Genomic DNA, 20,157 nt, shown 5'->3' with positions numbered 1-20,157 from the left:
AAGAGGCGGGGCGATCTCTTGTTTCTTTCCACGCGTGTTACCGGCTCTTCGCGGTGTACGCGGAGTCCCAAAACAAGCGTCCCCCCTGACGCCTGTCTATGACCCGCCCCCGCGAACCAGAAACAGCAGATAGTGTGACGGATAGCGCAGAAGAAAGCCAGGCTGGAGCTGCCCTGGGAAGTCGGAAGTCTGCAAGAGTCAACGCAGAACAACCACATTTCACCACCGGTTACCGGAGCAGAGCTGAAGCCACAGGTAGGCCGTGTTCACCGGGTGTGTGCGGGCTGTTTCCTTCTTTAAAAGGCCGCTCGTCCCGGCCGTAGCTCGGCTAAGCTCTTTACCCGGGCCTGGGCACGGCCTCAGGACTGGAGCGGAAGAAGGAGGCAGCAGCCCGGGTCAGATTATCAGGAGAGAGGGAGGCCTGTGGGGGCATAGCGTCCACGCCTCCATGCGGGTGTTTAGGGGGGTAAACCACCGTGAGGGGCCGCTAACATGTGGTCTGTCCCCCCCTGGATGTGTCACGTTACCTGCACCGGTCTGGTGGGCGACGGTGGTACGTGGCGGCCGGCAGTGGGTTAGCTCCTGAGTTAGCCAGCCCATTCATAACATGAGCTCACTCCGACACCCACCTGGGTTAGGGTTGTGCGAGGCTCTTCTTTCGCTTTCGAGGCTCATGTGAGAGTGAGCAGGGGAGATGGATCAGCTCTGCTATGAGGCTGTCTCAGCGAGCAGGTCCTTCCCTGGTGTAGGAGCAGCTGCCATTACGTGTCTTGGTTCAGTAGTGTGCACAAGGCCGACGATTGGACATGCTGGGACATTTGGTACTCTACCACAGTGAGCTGTCCTGGTTGGATTTTGAGGAGGCCTGCTGGACATCGAAGACAATTCGTTGTTTTATCTTATTTGTGGTACTTAAAATGAATGAAACTTTTGTTGGTAACCCTACTATACATCTGGAATAGGGTTGTGGCTAAATAAACGAAAGTCACACTGTGTCCAGATGATAGTTTTTGTTTGTTAAAATAACTTAAATGCTAAATTAACTTTGAACCAAAAGTACTTTTTTGGTTCTCTTTGGAAATCTAAGGAAAACACCCCTTGATCCCACTTTTAGAAACTTTGGCTTAAGAGTCCGTAAAGGTATTCCTGAACTTTTCCAGTCTTGTGGCTTGTTGGCATCTCTGTCAATTTCATTGAGGTCTATCTGTAGGTAAGCTGTTATCTAGGGTGTTTTGTTTGTATTTGATTTTTATATGAGCCACACTCATATAAAAATGATCAGGACCAGCAGTGTTTTCCCACTATAATCAGATGCCCCACTGTGTAGTTTGCTACTTTCTGTTTAGTATATTACTTTATAATGGTCAATTATCAGTTAGTCATCCTTACAGCTTAACTATTAAGACAGTCCTCTCCCAGTTCTCTCGCCCATTGCTCTAAACTATGTATTTTTCAATCTGTATCTGTAGTCATTGAAACTTTCTAGATAAAAGGTACTGTTATTGGTACTGTTTTTAATGCCTAAAACTAATTTGTTAAGCATATGACACTTGCACTAGTAAACTGTTTTATTTGTTATGACATTTAGTGTAATTATATTAATAATTATAAACTTTTGAGCCATGTTGCCGAGCACTAGCACCATCATAGTCTAAGTGTAGAGTGCTGCATGGACTTGTTCTCAAGTGCTGTCTGCACTGCTTTTTAGGCCCAATAGTTATCAGGAGTTCCCTCTCTGTCCCTGTCTGCCAAATCAGGAGGCCTGGCCAGCCAAGTGGTTAGATTCCGGGGAGCCAACGGCCCGAGAGGGCTTTGTCCTCAAGGCTCATTTTGATGCTGGGACAGGGCTATGCCTGCACAAGGAAACTCATGCACCTTCCACTCTGAGGCCTGGGACTGACTGACTGAAAGAAAGCAAGCAGGCTTCAGACGTTTACGCCACTTACTCCACCCACTCCACCCATACCTAATATGTCAAGAAGCAATGTTGCTTTGAGAGTTATTTCATAGCTTCATTTGGTCTGACATGGGAGTTTCCTGGAACATACAATGAATGTGAAGAAACAAAGAACTTCCTTATTAAGTAGCCACTGAAAGATAGCAGTTAAAACCTTGTAACCCAGTTCAACCATGGTGTGTATGGAGGGCACAATGTACTATTGTGTCTTTATGGCTTTGGTCTTATTTTATAAAACCTTGGCCTATTTAATTCATTTCTAGGTTTTAGACATTTTAGTCCAAATCTCCAGACTACTGAAAGGCATTTTTCTAGCTTGCTCTTTGCCTTAGTGTGTGGTTTCTGTATTGTCATTTGTGATATGACACATCTTCCAATGAAGTAATGAGTAAGAAAACTATACAGAAGACAAGAAGAGAACTGCTATATATCTAGTCACATATTTTTTTATGGGTTTACCCTCGGCTGTAGTCTATGGAGTGTATAGGAATGCATGCTCTTTGATACAAATGCCATACCAACACCTCAGAGGAAGTGTATAATCATTGAAAGTATCAGCCAAAAACATTCAATAAACTAGTAAAATCATCCAATGTATTCAGAAAACCAGAGTCAAAGCTATTTAAAAAATGTTACATAATCCGCTTTTTAGCCTATGCTCAGAGGAAAAATGTTGTGCTTAGAAGGCTTAATATTTTTTTCAGAATAAAATGTCAAATATTTAACATTAAAACAGGCCTGGTACATTTTTGTGTGTTGTGGAAGATGTAATAAGAGGTTTGTGAGATGGGACTGAAACAGGGTCAACATTACACTATAAGGCTAAGTCTGTCAGTCCACAGGAAGCCCTGCAGTGGAAAGTTATTCTTAAATGTATTATCATGGGTAATCTCCTTAATCCAAATTACTGAAGAAGTCTGCTCTACAACGCCGACTCCTACGCTATATTACTTCCACAGATCCTAGGTATAAAATGGGATTTTGCAGCACTTCAGGTCACTCACTGTTGGTGCCACTCTGTAGTGTTGACAACGCAACGCTGCTGTCGTAACCCAAGGCCTACATTTAAATCTAAAAGTTCCAGTTTTTCAAAACATCCATCCATCCAACGGACGACTGCTGCAGGAAAAATATTTATTAAAAAAGATGGGACTAAAGTGTCCCTCTTTGAACATTTTTGTCAGGGTCCGAATTTTTCTAAAACTGATCGGATTACTTGTCTGAGTAATCACCTTCATTTATATACTTATACTAAGTCCACTTATCTATTCAGGGTCATTTTATGCCAGGAAGTGACAACAATGCTTACAGTTGTTTTAGTTTATAGGTACTCCTAGTGATGAAGCTATTAGCTTTGGTGGATGCTAAATTGATGAAGTCTTGGGACTCTTGACTCTGTTTGCCTGCAATGGAAGAAGACCCCCTGTCCTTTGGCTTGAAGCATGCAGGGGTTAAGCTGCAGCTGCAGCAGTCCCCTTTGGGTGACACTTACATGTGGGTGTATTTTTGCTTCTTGCGAATCCATCTTGATAGGAGTTTTAAATACCACCATATAGCCTGTGTGGGGGCTTAAGGAGCGAAGTGAAATAAGCCTGGTTGTCTCTCAGATGTTCTTAACCTATTTGGTCCCCTGTTAAACGATGAGTGAAGTTTTCTATCTGGCTCTCACCAAGCTGGGTGCCAAGTACATGAACCTTATTGAACATGAATCTATATAAAGATGGGGGATTTAAGCTGTGAAGCCGGGGTGGTGTTGTCTAATTGGATCATATCACTAACAGAGGACAGGGTGTCAGTGAGAGTCCTTACATTCACACTCTCTCAACATTGCCTTCACCATAAGTCATACTTTCACCAGGTCATACATGGCAAATCACAGATTCATTTTCATTCTTGTGATCTATGGATTTGAGCAGCATTTGCCGGTTGCCTTTCTTAGTAGAAATCCATTACCTTAATGTCATACATTAAGTATGTGGAACATTTAGGCAGATCCCATACTGTGTTGACTGTTTGCCAAGTGGCCTAAATTTTTCTTGTGTCTCTCTTTTTCTTCAGAATGGCGGTGGATATCTACGACTCTCAGTACCTGCTCATCCTGGCCCCTTCCCTGGTCATTGCCCTTATGTTCCTCTTCTTCTGGCTCTTCATGAAGGAAACCTCCTACGATGAGGTGCTGGCCAGGCAGAAACGCGATCTCAAGGTACCACCATCCAAGCCAGAAACGCGAAAGAAGAATGAAAAGAAGAAGAGCAAGAAGAAGGAGAGTGCCAGTGGAGGAGGAGGTGGGGGAGGAGGTGGGGGAGGTGGAGGAGAGTCAGAAGAGGATCTTCGGGATTTTGATGTTGCTGATGGGGCCAATAGCTCCTCCATGGAGTTAGAGGAGGAACCTGCACCAGCAGCTACACCAGATCCTGCGCCACCCTCACCAATTCCCAACGTGCCGGTTTCAGTGACACCCGAGGCGCCTACCAGTCTGAGGGAGAGAAAGAAGAAGGACAAAAAGGCTGCAAAGGCTGCTGCTGCTGCCGCCGCCGCCGCTGCTGCAGCAGCTTCTGTTGGGCCTGAAGTGAACGGCTCACAGCCAGTTAGTCGCAAAGCAGAGCAAACTCTGGCTTCAGGTAAACAGTCCAGCCCTCCCTCTCCCAAGCTTGAGGTTCAAGTCCAGGTCCAAGCTGCTCAGGCTCCTGTTCAGGCTCAGACACCTCCCCAGATCTCTGGGAAGAAAAAGGACAAGAAGAAACAAAAAACAGAGCCTGGTGAGTATCTAAGAGCGCAGTTAGAAGTGAGTGTGTCACTTATTTTCTTGTGGAAAAGATGGAAATTGCTAACAACTCAATGAATTTCTCTTAAGTGACAGTGAATGACCAGCAGCCAGAGGTTATAGCTGAGCAGCATCCAGCTCCAGTCAAGAAGGAGGCTCCCATTTTGGCTGAAACCAGAGTCCTGGACGGTGCAACCCCAGTTGCTACCAGTGGCAAGAAGAAGAACTCTGCCAAGAAGCAGAAGACCGAGCCTGCTAATGGTGATGCAACTGTCCCACATGCTAAATTATATTTATGGACACAAACCAAAGCCTGAACATATCACCTTGTATTATGTATAATTAACCAGTTTTTCTCAAATCCAGTAGATGAAGCCCATGTTCTAGTTGACTCTGCAACTCCTGCCAACCACCAAGCGGGCCATAACGATGATGTACCATCCAAGGGGAGTGGCAAGAAGCAGAAGAATGAGACTGACAAAGGCAAGAAAAGTCTGTTCCAGAATTTGCTTCCTTTTTTTCTATCCCATATATTCCTCTCCAGCCATATAGTAATGTGCTAAATTGTTTCCCCTATCTTGTGTGTTTAAAACAGAGAACACGGAGGTGAAGCTGAAGGAGCTGCTGTCCGGTCTGTCCAGCCTGGCTCTGTCAGAGGCTGAGGCTGTCAGTGTGATGGTTCTCCTCCGGGAGAAGAGCCCTAATGCCTTGGATGCATGGCACAAAGTGAGAGATTAATAAATCTTACATTTCAATATGGTGTTGTGTGATATCACACTATTTGCATTTTGCAGGATACTGTAGTTGGACTTTCTATGCCCGCTGTTTTAACGTCATGTGTCTCACCACCAGTCTGCAGCCAGGCCTGACCCAGCTGCACAGGAACGAGAGAGACTTCTTACAACTCTGCAGGAGGAGGCTTCCATTGCCAAGGACAAAGTGAAACAGCTTAGCCAGGTCTGGACTACCTGATATGATGAATAATAATAATATGATATGATGAATGATTTAATTCCCAATGTATTGTCTGCATAGAGTAATTCCATTTGTTTCAGTTAAGAACTTCGTATGTCCTCTTACTTCTGTGCTTTAGGAGCTTCAGGTTGAGAAGCAAAAGACAGGCCGGGTGGAGTCCGTGATGCGTGAGCAACGTGCCGTCATGGAGAAAGAACTGGGTAGCATGCAAGGCAAAGCACAAGGCAGCTACCAGGAGATTCAGACCATGCAGATAAAGGTTTCCAATTTTGTTGTTTTATTAACAATACAGTTATTAAATTATATTAGACAACACTCTCTGTTATCAATACTGTAGGGTAAATGTGAATGAACCCAGACCTTTTTGGCGTTCTTCTAAAGGCTTACCTCTCTTGTTGTGTAGTTCCAGCAGGTGAGGGAGCAGATGGAAAGCCAGATCTCTCGACTGCAGCAGGAGAACGGCATCTTGAGGGACGCAGTCAGCTCTGCCACCAACCAGATGGAGAGCAAGTCAGTGTTGCACTACAACAGATAATACCCTACTGGTCATGCTCTCTAGATTGTCACACAAGTCTAATTTGCTCCTCTTGGTGAAACAACACTAGTGATCCTAATCAAATTAGAATTCCAGATCATTTTCTTTTGCTTTTAACTCAGACAGTCTATCTTAACATTATCGTCCATCTCTTCTGCATGTGGTGCTTACATTAAGAGATCATCTGTATGCACAGTTACAGCATGGGAAACGGCCCATACAGGCTATTTGTAGTTTTATTCATCAATAATGCCCTATCAGCCATTTTCACATCACTCATTTGTGTATGTGTGCGTGTCTGTCTTGATAGGAATTCTGCAGAGCTGAACAAGCTGCGTTCTGAGTACACCGGTCTGATGAAAGAGCTGGCAGACAACAACGGCAAGCTTCAGCAGGAGGAGCGCCAGAGGCAGTCACTGGAGGTCAACTACAAGCAGAATGTGTCCCAGCTGGAGGTACACTAATCCAGATGCACAATGTGTTTATTTAGCCTGTGCTTCAGTTTCCCCAGCCGAGACAAAAATTAACTGAGCTGTGCAAAACCTTTGACCGTGCCGCACAGCTTCAAATCTGGTTAGCGGCTGTGGAAGCATTACCGAGGAAATGGGAGGAGGTTGTAGTCGAAGTGCTGGGGCGGGAGCGGTGTGGGAAACAGAACCTGGGCTGGGAGGATTGTGTTGGCTTGGGAAGCTGGAATGTTTGAGGCTTTTGTGCGTATGAACACTTTCCTGTGAGACACTGAGATCAGCCTTTCCTGTCTTTTCATTGATCACAATCAAAGACGGAAATTTTAGTTGCTGGGTTGACACAGAAGTGTCTCCGTAAAGAACCTGAGAGCGATGCCAAGGGTTGAGATATTGATGAAAACTTTTTTAAATTTTTTTTATTTTTATTATTGATAAGACTATAAAAAGAGCAAAACTTTTGCACTCCAGCAGGACGACAGGTGTGTAGAAGAATACCTTAGGTAGACAATATAGAGCAAAAACCTCCTGCACACTGTCTTCTTCACTTGGGGCAATCTGATTGGTCTACCAACCTATTTACAAACCCCAAGTTCTATTTAAGGCATGCATCCTCATTTCCTTGTAAAATAACCTGATGAAGGTCTACGTACCGAAAAGTTGCTACTAAAAGATATTTATACGCAAGTGAAGAAGACAGTGTGCAGGAATTATTTGTTCTATATTGATAAGACTATAAAAATCAATTAAAACATCTACAAGATGTTTTGTAATTTGGACTTGCCATTAACTTAGTTTGGCAGATCAAAAGCTGTGTTTGAATTCTTGGGGGGAAAAGGCTTGAAGAAATTCAAATGGCCTTATTTCAAACCAACCTCCTTCTTTGACCCTACAGTTTAGTGTTGACAGTGAGATGGAAGTAGATTGATGGATGTCATTTTTTTGTTTACTTGGTGTTTTGTGGCGGTACACCACATGTCTATTTTAATTTGTTGGAGAATAGTGATCATCTAATTGGATATGTCTCTCTATCCCCAGGCCCAACTGCAGGATACTAAGCGACGTTGGGAAGATCTGCAGAATTTCCTCCACAATGTCAATACTGAGAGAGAGAAACTTCAGGGCTCAAATAAAGGTGATAAAATATATCACACAAATGTGATCCTTTTAACTTAATGCATCTGCTACATTGCAGTGAATCGCCGGGCTACTTCAGCAGCTGATTGTCTGTCTGTGTCTGTGTATGTGTGGGTGCAGAGCTTCACGGACAGCTTCTGGTAGTGGAGACTGAGATGAACAACAAGAACAAGGAGATCCAGACCCTACACAGCAGCCTGACTGAAGCCATGGTTTCCAAAGAGCGACTGGAGCAGAGAGTGATGGAGCTTATGGAGATGTCCCAGCACAGTATGCCTGATGACGCACTGCAAGCCCGGATTCAGGTGAGCCACCACGCCACCACAACATCACACACACAATACCTCTTTGCTTGAGTTGTATCCAATTATATGTTTGTATAAATCAAAATGAGCTGTCGTATTGTTCTACACTCATGGATAATTAAAATGCATTTCAGTTAATATTGGAATGCAGTGGGAATTTCTCTGTGATGCAGAGCAACACACAATTCTTGTATACACTAATACGGACTGTGTTTAACAGGATCTTGTGAATGAAAACAACGGTCTTCAGGTCCAGAGTGGGACCCTGCAAGTCCAGAATGAGACCCTGCAGGCCCAGATCTCTTCACAGGTATATGGGTTAACCTCATTTACTTATGTTCAGTAAGAAAAAGATGCCAGTCTGCCTAACTGTATGTATGTAGGCTAATAAGATCTTTTTTCCTTCTCATTTAGGTCACCCATGTCTCGCACATTGAGGAGCTTCAGAAGCTGTGAGAAACATTTTTTTTTTCTTTTTTTCAGACATAGTGACAGCATGACTGACATTGTTAAGCCATTTCTCATTCACACTTGCCCTGCTCTTTTCAGATTGGCTGATAAGGAGTTGCAGAGAAAGAGTCTGGAGGATTCTCTAAACGCTGAGAGGAGCAGTGGGGCCGGTAGAGAAACTGACATGCAGGTATCTACAGCTTCCTATACTAACATGGCATCGGTTCATTAGTCTGCTGGAATTTTGCTAAACATGTTCTAGGCCTCTCATTGTGTTGAGAGAGAGAGTATGGATTGAAGACCATGTGTAGAAAACGGGCATGCTGGTTCACATTTGCAGATAGTTTTTAAGTTCCATTGCCAAACGGACATCATTTATTTTACAGCTTTATAAACTTCTCTTTCCTGTTTATCGTCTGCAGGCCTTGCACAATGAGAACGTGTCAATGAAGGCAGAGGTTCAGAATCTGCAGGCACAGATTTCTGATCAGGTTAGCTGTGTACCTTCATTGTTTGTTCCAAACTTTAAAAGGTCGGTATGTGGTTGTGCATTCTTTTGGTTGACACACCCTCTCTGTTTGACTCTCCCCATGCAGACTGCCTCCCAACTGGCTTTGGACCAGTTCGAGAAGAGGTGGGTGTGTGTGAACACTGGAACATATTCTGAGTACTTCAGCTGGTTAGGCTTGTTAATAATAACTCGTACTGATTATCTGAATGACCTTCTAAAACATTGCTTCCTACCCAGTGTCCGAGAAAAGGAGGACAACATGAAAACCATAGAAGACCTGCTTGAGAAGGGGCTGATTGAAGTGGCGAATAAGGGAGAAGAGCTCAAGGTGTTTGTTTTCTCTTGTGCTGCCTCACACTCATTTGACTGACCTCAGCATGCTTTCAGTGACTCTGCATTCCTCTCCTTGCCTTGTAATCACAAACCCTAATGGGGGAAAATCTTTAAGTAATTTCTTTCCCTGATGCAGTTCGTAAGAGAAGAAAATGAGGTGCTTAAACAAGAAATGGAGGACCTTAAGAGAAAGAAAGCAGAACAGGCAAGTTGTCTCCAATCTTAACTATAAGGATTTTATGTTTTTTCCACACCTTATTTTGTACTAAATTATTTTTTAATTGTTTCCCCACCAATCACAGGCATCATCAGAGTCCCTGGTGGAAGAACTCCAGATTACGTAAGATTAATCAAGTTGACTTTGATATTTTAATGTCAAAGTAATGGTACATAATTGCCTGATCACCCAACCCCGTCCACACGCAAAGACAACGCTTTTATTTCCTTAACATCAGTCAGCGAATGGCACCAGCTTTGCCAACTCGCTGATACTCTCAAGTCATAGGTACATGTTATGAGCATAAAGGCCACTGCCTACTCTACTGTAAGCATTTTAAAACAAATTCCTCCTGCCACTCCCTAAACACACCTGTTAGCAATTCTCCACTAGCACGACAGGCTGTGTATTGTTAAATGTCCTCTTGTAGGGGGTTGCATCATAAAGGTAATCGGCAGATTCTGTGTGACGTCAAACTGTTCTGTATGATGAACCTTTGCTCACTTTGCTTTATAGGATCAAAGAGAAGGATGGGAAGCTAAAATCAATGGAGGAGAGTCTACAGACGGCACAAGAAAGCAGCTCTAACAGAGAGAAGACGGTTGAGGTGGGGGGGCTTTTCTGTATTAATAAAGTACTGGGTTTGCATTTTGAAGTGATTTCCTTATATTGTTCATGTTTTATTGTCCTACTTTGAGCTCTTGTCTAAGGCAGTTTTTTGTCTCAGGCTCTGGAGCAGCAGTTGGTTGCCCTGCAGGCAGAGATGGAGCAGCTGAGACAGAGGGCGATCTCAGAAGAGCTGACCAGTTCTGGTGCCCAGCTCCAGGAACTCCAGGCTCAGTAAGTTAACACCAACACTTCAACATGTAGTCCTCTAGCATTGACTCACAAAACAGACTACTGATGAGCACGTCTGACCCACAGGCTAGCAGCAAAGGACCAGGACATCCAGATGCTGCAGGCTGAGCTGGAGGCAAGAACTAAGGAGCTGAGTGAGAAGGTGGAGCAGGTTCATCTTCAGGTGAGGAACAATCTCAAAGAACTGCTCAATAATTGGGATTGTGACATATGTTATGGTGTGAAGCAGGAAGATTAGATATTAGAAGATATCAAGTTGGGGGAAGGGGCTTTTTTGGCTAGTGACTCAGAAAAGACTAGACAGTTCTTTGTTCTTAAATTACAGCGTTTTTCCTATGAGAGTCATAAAGTGATGCAATTCTCATTCATTCATAGTTTTAACAGACTCTTTTTCCCCTCCAAATAGCAGTCTCACACTGAAGTGCCAAGCCCAGAGCTGCTTACAGCGTGAGTAATGTTACATGCTATATGATAACATACATATTTCCCACATCATTTCATTTTAAAGGCTCTTTAACTACACAATAATCCATAATAAGTGGTAATTTATGTTGTTGTTGTCTCTCAGGCTGTCAGAGAAGGAGAAGCAGGTCTCAGATCTGCAGGGTGAGCTGGCCGAGCTGGGAGACTCCCTGGAGCTTCATAGGAAGAAGAACAACGTAGGTTTTTCTACAGCGATTACCTGAAGTGTATTACACCAGTAGCTGCTCTGGTTAAGCCCTGCAAGACATCATCCCCCTCCCTTTTGTGTGGAACCCCCAAAAACTCCCCTCACTCTGGAGTTGCATACATGCATCCATACGTGCTTTTTTTTTAGTCACACTTGTTTTGCTTTTTTTGTTCATTTAATAACAAATGAAAAGGTTTTTTAGGCTAAGGTTGTGTTCTCAACATGACTGTACAGAGGTCTATTTCGATTTGGATTGCTGAGCGTTGCATAACTTGGCTTCTAGCCTACTCTTGTTATGATCTACATTGGCCTTGAATGTTTCGGCAAGCTTGTCGGTGCTTGTTGGTGAGTCAGAGCATTAGAAACTCGCATACCTTTTTATTTTCTAGTCATGTTTGAATTGAAAAGCGTATATATTTGGACCCTTTTTGTATCTACCGTATATATCTGCCGATATTATTACCTTATTTTGAAGAGAAAGCACTCACAGAACATTGTTAAAATATATATCTTGCGTTTTGTGCATGTTGCTTTTACCCACATGAGGTGCGAGATTGAGACTCTCGAGGCTATTTGTTCACACTTATATTTAGCTGTTGGAGCATGGGTGAAAAGCAGGGTGTAGCAACCTTAAAATGAGAAAAGCATTCGGTTTGTTCTGTTACTATACCAGTGTTATTTGAAGGGTCACTGAATGCATTTTTCCTGAGGCTGAACTGAAGGTAGTATCTCTCTGGAACTGACCAAAACAGGAGCTTCGGGAGAAAAACTGGATTGCAATGGAAGCTCTGTCAGCCACCGAGTCCATGCTTCAAGGGAAACTCAGCAAAGCTGTCAAGGTTCGACACCCCACCTCAGTCTCCTTCACGCTAGTTCCAATCTGATGCATCCCCCCAAAACAAAAATCTTGTTTTTTTTCCATAATTGACCCAGTGAGATTTTAATTTTTTTGCCACCATCCATAACAAAGCTGCATACTCATTTACTTAACTGTCACCTCTGCTGTTTGCCCTCAACTGGCTTTGTGTTGAGCAGTTGATTTAAGCTACTCCCCAAACAAATCTAGGTTATAGGCTTTAAGCTCTGTAACATATAGAAGATTTCAACCTGCCCAAAGCTCAGACTGATGCTTGGAAATGAGTGTGCAGTGACCTAGAGATTGTTTCACTAGATGTCATTAGACTGAGAATCATGGTAATCGTTTTTGCCGCTTCCTGTCTTTCTGTCATGTGACTCATTTCTAGCATGTTTTCCCCCCCCTCATTCTGCTTTCTGACATCCGTGCTGTCAATATTACCAGTTAATCGGTCAATGAAAATCTGTTTAATTCACTTTGATTTTATTGCAGTTTTTTTCTTTTTGAAGGAAATGTGACCATTTAAAACTTAAAAGAAATATATTTGTAAGAACATTAAAGTGTAATGTACAGTATAGTTCTTGTGGCTGCCGATCCCTTCGTGTAGAAATAGAGTGGGCTACCAGATAGCTGGTCTATTAACAGTTACAGTGAGCGTATATTTTTGCCCTCCTCCCCCTAAATTAGGAAAGGTACATGCTGAATCATCAGCTCAGCAGTTGCTCCTCTGCCATTTGCGTACAGTAGAAAGCACCTCCTCAGAGCCGAGCCAGGGAGTCCCTTGGCAGCTGTTGTGTACTGTCAGTGCACGCTGGTTGTATTCAACTCTATACAGTCGTCTCAGGGCTGCCTTTGACACGGTGTGTTAATGTGAATAGCGGTTAGAGCGCCAGCTGGCTTGTGCTTGGCATACGTTCTCCCTTCAGGCCTCAGAGTGACAGTGCATGATGCTTGCTTATTGTGGGAGGACTGATAGCTACCTTTTTATTTATTGAAGAGTTTCAAGGTACTTTGTACGATTACATGAAAGCAAATTGATGTATTTGTGGTTGCAGGAGGACTGAAGCATTTGATATGCTCTGAATCTGAGGTTCCTGACACTTGGTGTAGGTGTGGCCTGTTGAGCGATGCTGATGTTTTCTTCGGGTAATTGAAAGTAGGAGTGAGACAGCGTTAATCCTAATGCTGTAGAATTATAATTTAAGATTATATTAAGTGAATCATTCCTGTGACATTGATTGGAGCGCCTCAACGGATGACTTGATGACTGATTTTAAACAATATCATGAAGAGTAGATGGAAAAGCGGTGGTCATAATTGCTCTGCTGACCACTGGACCATGTCTTCGAAGTGATTGAACTATTTGAACAGTTGGTGATCAATCTCTCCTCCTCTCTCTTTGTCTTTTTCCTCTTTGCCCCCTCCTATGGCCTTGTAGGAGAACCAGACAGCACTGGCAATGTGTCAGGCCGAGTGTCGAGATGTTCTGCACAGACTTCTGCCCCATGTGCCTCTGCCCAGTGAGCAGGTATGGGTAGTATTAGATTTTTACCTCTGTGCCAGTTGTATTTGAATACCTATCTTACTCCATGTCACTTCACATCCTGTCTCATGATGTCTTTATTTACTCTTAATCTCTTCCTTTCACTAGAAACATCAGGAGTGGCTCCACAGATTTGAGGGGGCAGTAGCTGAATCCACCCCTGCATCAGGGGACTCTAAGGTAAATATAGTTGAAATGTAAATTTGAACATCTTTCCTCTTAAACTGAAGAAAACTTTAGCAACAAATACTTCTCTCTCTCACTATCTCTAACACTAGGGACTGGTTGAGAAGATGAAAGAAGCTGAAGAAGCCCAAAGGATTCTACAGAAAGACTGTGAGACGTACAAGAAGGTGTTGGCAGAGACGGTGAGATGAGGTTTTAACATTTGTGCTTCTATAATGGTGTCTGTTGCCAAACTGACCTGTCATTCCTGCTGCATCCACAGGAGGGCATCCTGCAGCGCCTCCAGAACAGCGTGGAGCAGGAGGAGTCTCGCTGGAAGGTGAAGCTGGAGCTCTCACAGGGAGAGCTCAGAGAGGTATGTGGTTCAGTTTAAGCAGGAACCAACTCCCGGATTGAATACCAGATCACTGAATATTGCTCAGTGTGCGCAATTGATTGCATCATTCTTCTGTCTCTTCCTTTTAGATGAGCCTGAAAGTCACAGCTCTGGAGCAAGAGGTTGAGAGACTAACTGATGGAGCAGAGTTGGAAAATGTAAGTCCACTTAAAACACACCTCTCAAATCAAGGCTATTTTTTTTGCTTAGGAAGGTTTCTAAAAGGGAAATGACATGGAAATAATAAGTGGCTGTTTAAATTATTTAAGCTCTAAGGAAAGGTGCTTCAGTGCTTCCTTCTCCCCTTTAGCAGAGGGTAAACTGGAAAAAACAATCAGCCGTCAATAACATCCGCAGATCCTGTCTAATTGTACATTATGGATAAATTGAAAACATTTTTCTTCGGAGGTGTGATTTCTGTTTTGGACAGGAATCCTTAATTGAATGGTACAACAGTGAGTTTGTCACTTTACGCTTTTTTTTAATATGCGTTATATATAAATGGTCTTAAAACATATCCACCGTTGCATAGTGTAAGTGCAGTTAGATTTCCGAAGCCCTTATGAATCCTCCTTCACATCTTTCCTAGACTTCAGGATGTGTTTCATCAGGGTCAAGAAAAGGGGTTTGGGAAACATGGGACTTAATTTTTGTTTTGATAATTCTTCCGCAGCTTAACACCCTCGCATTCCTTCTAAAACTTATTGTAATTCAAATATTCGTCCATTTTAACATGCGTTTGTCTCGGTCATAAGTGACTCTGAACCTCTGTTGTGCTTTGTAGCTGAGAAGAGAAAAGCAGCACTTGGAGTCTGAGTTGGAGAGAGCGGAGCGTGAGAGTGCCACCTATGTAACAGAAGTGAGAGAGGTGAGCAGAAACATGACTCCTTCACCTTTTTGTGATCCTCAATCATGTCCTAAGCTCCTGTGGCAAAAGAACAAGCCCTGTTGAGCGTCACCTTCATGTTCATGGCGTGTTTTGATTTTGTGATGTATGAAATCCACACAACACGGATATCAAACATTGTTGACCTGAAAGCACAGACAATCTTCACATAGTCAGCTCTTAACAGGCTAACTTAATAGACTGCTTTTGGTAGTTCACAGCCATACACAACAGGATCCTGTGCTTTATTTCTCACTACACTGCTCTGCTTAATAGTAAGAACATTCCCTTTTGGTAGAGGTCTTATGGTCCGATCAGCTCGTATCACTGCGTAGCCTGTGTGCTGGTGGTGCTGTCCTGGACCAACTCCCATTAAACACATCATCTCAAACTTAATTTCAGCTCAAAGATCTGTTGACTGAATTGCAGACCAGACTTGATGGCTCATATACAGAGGCTATCAGACAGAATGAGGAGCTGACTTTGGTAAGCGTGGCTCACCCTCCAGCTAGAGCTCCTTTTAAACCTATCCCTTATTGCGCTCAGCAGTGGCTCTTGGCTGACTGCTACGAGGCGGGGCTCTCCATCTTCTGCTTGTGCGGGTCATCTTCCATAACCTCAGTGAACTTACTTAACCCTTAACTAACATTCTCTCTTATTTCTGGAGCCAGAACATTTGCCTCTGTAAAGTAGCAGAGGTTGAGAGTCATGACTCACCTTGACACTCTGGGATTCTTACAAGACTAACTCCTCCTTCTAAACTGGCACTTCATTTCAGTTTGACTTGTCAGGCATCTAACAAATGGCGCACTAGTCAACTTGCCTTCCTTCTGCGGTGTCCAAAAATATTTTGTCCATCTTCTGCTATAACTCTACCCAACACCTTCAACTGCACACTATTAAACCCTCTTTAGCCTTCTCACAAACCTTGTCTGTCTGTCTGTCTGTCTGTCTGTCTGTCTGTCTGTCTGTCTGTCTGTCTGTCTGTCTGTCTGTCTGTCTGTCTGTCTGTCTGTCTGTCTGTCTGTTAGTCTCAGGACCTTTGTCTTGCCATAATGCCACTGGACACTTTTCTGTAGTCTTTGTGAAGTGTTGTAGTCAGTAAATTATTGACAATATATTGGCTGCATTCAGACCGACAATAGCACTATTAAAAAATATGTAGCCTCAAGATTAATTGCAATGAGGTCTTATAAAAAAATCAAAAGAAGCGACACAGGATTGCCAAACTTTTGCTTCCATAACTAGTGTCTGGCAACAATACATTGGCCTATTGGGTATGCAATAGTAGGTTAATATGTAAGGTGAAGGATGTAGTTAAACTCTTCATCTTGTGGTGATAACTTTCCAGTTATATGACCTTAGTATGGTGACTGTAATGCCTTAAAACTGTAATGCCTAAACTGGACTTCCAGGATGGTGATTCATTCTCTCACCTGTACCTTTAGCAACATGCCCACACCAATGCAACCACTTGCACTCTTTTTATACAGTGCTATTCTTGGTTTGAACATTGTCACAAGCAAAAACTGTAGAATCTGCGCAAATGTTTAGCTCTTTAATGTACATTACATTGTCATTTGCACTTTTAAAAGGACAGGAAGTGTATGTTAAAAGGACAGTTCACTCCATAATCACAAAAGGCATAATGTCCTCCTATCTGTAGTACTATTTATCAATCTAGGTTGTTTTATTGTGAGTTGCTTAGTTTTGGAGGTATCGGTTGTAGAGATGTCTGGCCTTTCTCAAATATAATGGAACTATGTGGTACTGGGCTTGTGGTGCTCAAAGCTTAAAAAAAATATATATATATTTTTAAAAACTCAACAGCAATGTCTCTTTCCAAAAGATAATCCACAGACCTTGTTGAAACTGCTCATAACAATTAGTATTTTTGGATTTGGGGTGAACTGTCCCTTTTTTAATGTTGGCAGGAGGCTCAGAATAAACAGGAAATGGTAAAATACAAAATGGGATTCACCGGTGTGACTGGGAAGCTAAAATGTGCTGTTGATCAGGTGCTGAGTGTCTGTTTTGATTCCAGCTGAAAACCCAGCTCACCGTCACTGTGTCCAAGCTGGAGACGGAAGAGAATGAGAGGCAAAAGGTGGCCGGTGACCTGTATACGGTAAGAATACTTTGTATTTGATTAAACTTCTATTACTGACTGCTGATATGGGTCCAACTCCAGGCCACATTGTAAACAAGTTATTAAGGTCATCTATGTGGTCCTTTTCCCAGGCCCAGCAGTCTCTTGATCTGATCCAGGACGAGCTCGCAAAAGTGCCGGACAACGCTGATGCCGTGATTGAGAACAGCAGCCTGTCGTCACAGAGAGTAAGAGCCTGGAGCAGTACGAGTGTTGTAGCAGTCGATGGCGTATGTCTTTGCATGTGTGCTAATGAGGTTGTTACACTGAGCCCTTAACCAGCCATTCTGTCTCTGACAGGAAGAGATTGACAGAAAGGAGAAAATGACTGCAGGACTTAACCAAACAGTCAAGGAACTGCAGCAGCTGCTTCAAGGCGTCAGCCGGCGACTCGCCAAGAAACAGGAAGGGGTAAGGAATGTTACTGTGCTGTTCTCACAGCCCAATGAAACCACGTAGTGTCATCGGCTTTCCACTCACCACAGTGTATTTGAATGTGGAGTCTGAACAGTGTATATTTGTGCTTTCCTCCAGGAGGCTGACCAAGATCGTCCCAAGGTATAGTCAGAGGAGGACGGACCCCCATGCAGCCACCCTGACTGCACTACAGAGACCACCTTTGACCTTTGGTCTCATCACTACCCGGTCAAACATACTGTCACACCCAGCTCCCCCTTTTTCCCCATCCTCCGTCACCTCACCTGTACTGGAGGCAGCCGCCAACTGACTGGCCCGGGGCGCTGGCAAACCCCTCGTAGTCTCACTGTTGGCCGTAAGGGAGCAAGTAAAGGTTACGGTTAATTCCAAACACTCCAGACACTGTACCAAAACACACTACTCCACTCCCACCACATTCCTCTTTTTGAGCAGCATCGCCAGTTAATTTTTAATTCTTAACTTAATAAAGGACATCCAGTATAATTTTAAACTGTGTGGCAACCATTCCTCTGTTTAAAACACCTGCATTTTTCAATGAAATCCTTTTTGAATACTACAGTAGTATTTGTTGTTATTTGTCAATAGAGGGCAGTGATACAAATTTCCAACTTGTTGAAACAAACTTTGGGGTTTCAGTACTTTCTTTCATAACTTAAAGATATGTATTGTTTTAATGTATCAGTTAGGACCTGCTGAATTACACTATGTTGTTGCTCTGTTTGACTCCTGACCAGAAAACTATCACAAACTGTGGATCATTGTGCATTCATGAATTCATAGCTCCATGCATACCTTGGCTCAGTATTGGGTGGGAGAAGGGAGGTCAAAAGGGGTCTCAGCATATCAGAAGGGTCACTACGTGACTGTAACTATGGAGATGCATGGACATATTGTAGTCAAGTCTGTACTGCAGCTCCAGAGAGAAGGAAGCCTGTGACCCTGGCTGTGGAAAGAGAAGGCCAGGTCAACAGTGTTGAGGTTTTTAATCCTTCTGCAACTACTCTAGGAATAAGCGTCCCATATCATTTGTAATCAACACTCGCTCTGTTGTTGCTAAGTTCATTAACACTGAAGATTTTGTTCTTTTTGTAACAGGCGATGTTAATAAAAGGGATGCTTGATGAATCTGACCAGCATCCTGTGTTTCTTTCTCCTCCTCTGCACTTCTTTCTCCCCACCACTGCGGGGCAGCATGCAACCTTAGTTGACATTTCACACTGATGTGATTCATAGCCTGGAAAAACCTGAATGTGCAAATGAAAATGACACAGCTTCTGTTGATGCTGACAGGTGTAATTCTTGCTTGGCAAAACATTAGCCTGATTTACCTGTACATGATAAACAAGTTTGTTATGTTGTGGTGTTATTTCAGGTAAGTGTTTGTATAACAGGAGAGAAGATGACATCATGGAATATAATCTTTTAGAACAGGAGACTGTTTTCACAGCTCCTGCATAAGCTCTTTACAAAATACTTCCCATCAGTAAGAAGATGTGAAAGGAAGTTTCAACTGGTAGCTGAAATAATCAAAAGCTCACCAGGGACAATATGTGACTTGACTGCAATGTTGGGGGGGAAAAATAAAAACACTTGTATGAGGTCACTTGTTGATGCTGTGAGTGGCTGAGTGTGAAAGTGTATGGTAAACCCAGATGTGCCATGGGTGGGATTTTCCCTTTCTAGTGTCTTAGATTCATCTTCAACACTACTAGCGTTCTATTTTTATTGAAAGGGTAAATACATGTTCTGCATGGCTGGACCTAATTTGACTTTGGGTATTTGTACAGAAAGCTTTTGCTCTCATCTTTTGCATGTTAAAAGGCCTTTGAAACAGCAGGACTATTGTGCTGGTAGGGGGGGTGGGGGTCAGGTCAGAGGCGTGAGCAACATGGGATCAGCACATTCCTCGCATTCTCCCACACCGTCATGCTGCAGTCAGCTGATTGGAGATCTGGCTTTTACCCTCACGGAAACTGTTGCAACTAAACAGGCATCTCTGTACTTTCAACATACTCGTCATTAAATGGATTACACAGGGAGTTCCTGCTGTTACACATACACGTTCCCCTGTAATGTATCTGATTGCTAATATACAGGCATGGGCTTAAATGTCTTAATCCCTCTGAATTAAATAAACAAGCTGTTTGCAATACATTGATTAAATTACAAATGTAGGATGTTATACAGTTCTGTCCCTTTCATCCCATATATTATGTCCCTCAGTTCTTGGAAAAGCCGGTCGTCCTATGTGCGTAAATGACAAAAGCTTTAGGATTGTGGGAAAAAACAGCAGTAAATCTGCCTGAGGTTACACTTCCTGATGCCTCATAACTTCCATAGAAAGGCTTACGCATACAGCCTGCCAAGGAGCTGTGAGGAAGTTAATAGGAGCTTTGTCTTCCTATGTCATCACTGCTCATACTGTTGAACTCAATTTTGCAATTAGTCTTGTTGTGGTAGACCTCTGCTCTTAATGCTTCTTGCCTGGCAACATTAAACTCCTCCTCCTAAACATAGATTTGCACTCAGACTACGCCAGTACAACTT

General features: G+C 43.2%; 1 protein-coding gene across 7 annotated transcripts; it reads left to right on the top strand.

Annotated features, from left to right (window-relative positions):
• Nucleotides 1-107: 107 nt before the first annotated feature.
• Nucleotides 108-18,740, top strand: ktn1 (kinectin 1). 7 transcript variants are annotated; one of them, XM_054613743.1, is made up of 36 exons: nt 111-255; nt 4,016-4,716; nt 4,812-4,982; nt 5,091-5,213; nt 5,317-5,447; nt 5,574-5,678; nt 5,815-5,955; nt 6,100-6,206; nt 6,542-6,686; nt 7,734-7,830; nt 7,953-8,137; nt 8,358-8,447; nt 8,552-8,589; nt 8,687-8,777; nt 9,010-9,078; nt 9,184-9,221; nt 9,336-9,426; nt 9,568-9,636; nt 9,734-9,771; nt 10,165-10,255; nt 10,376-10,488; nt 10,573-10,669; nt 10,913-10,953; nt 11,075-11,165; nt 11,929-12,015; nt 13,471-13,560; nt 13,684-13,755; nt 13,854-13,943; nt 14,024-14,116; nt 14,227-14,295; nt 14,922-15,005; nt 15,426-15,509; nt 17,068-17,151; nt 17,265-17,360; nt 17,473-17,583; nt 17,707-18,740. In XM_054613743.1, exons 2-36 carry the CDS (start codon nt 4,017-4,019, stop codon nt 17,734-17,736), a joined length of 3,852 nt encoding a protein of 1,283 aa, XP_054469718.1. In that variant the 5' UTR covers nt 111-255; nt 4,016; the 3' UTR covers nt 17,737-18,740. The 7 variants fall into 7 exon arrangements, with proteins under 7 accessions (XP_054469721.1, XP_054469723.1, XP_054469718.1 ...); XM_054613745.1 differs by having other exon boundaries at nt 5,088-5,204; XM_054613744.1 differs by having other exon boundaries at nt 5,088-5,213; nt 10,916-10,953.
• Nucleotides 18,741-20,157: the final 1,417 nt, after the last annotated feature.

Source organism: Anoplopoma fimbria, chromosome 15 (assembly GCF_027596085.1).
Source record: "Anoplopoma fimbria isolate UVic2021 breed Golden Eagle Sablefish chromosome 15, Afim_UVic_2022, whole genome shotgun sequence".
In the NCBI taxonomy this organism is placed as follows: domain Eukaryota; kingdom Metazoa; phylum Chordata; class Actinopteri; order Perciformes; family Anoplopomatidae; genus Anoplopoma; species Anoplopoma fimbria.
Note: the sequence above shows the minus strand (reverse complement) of the source record. Positions and strands in the feature narration are given on the sequence as shown.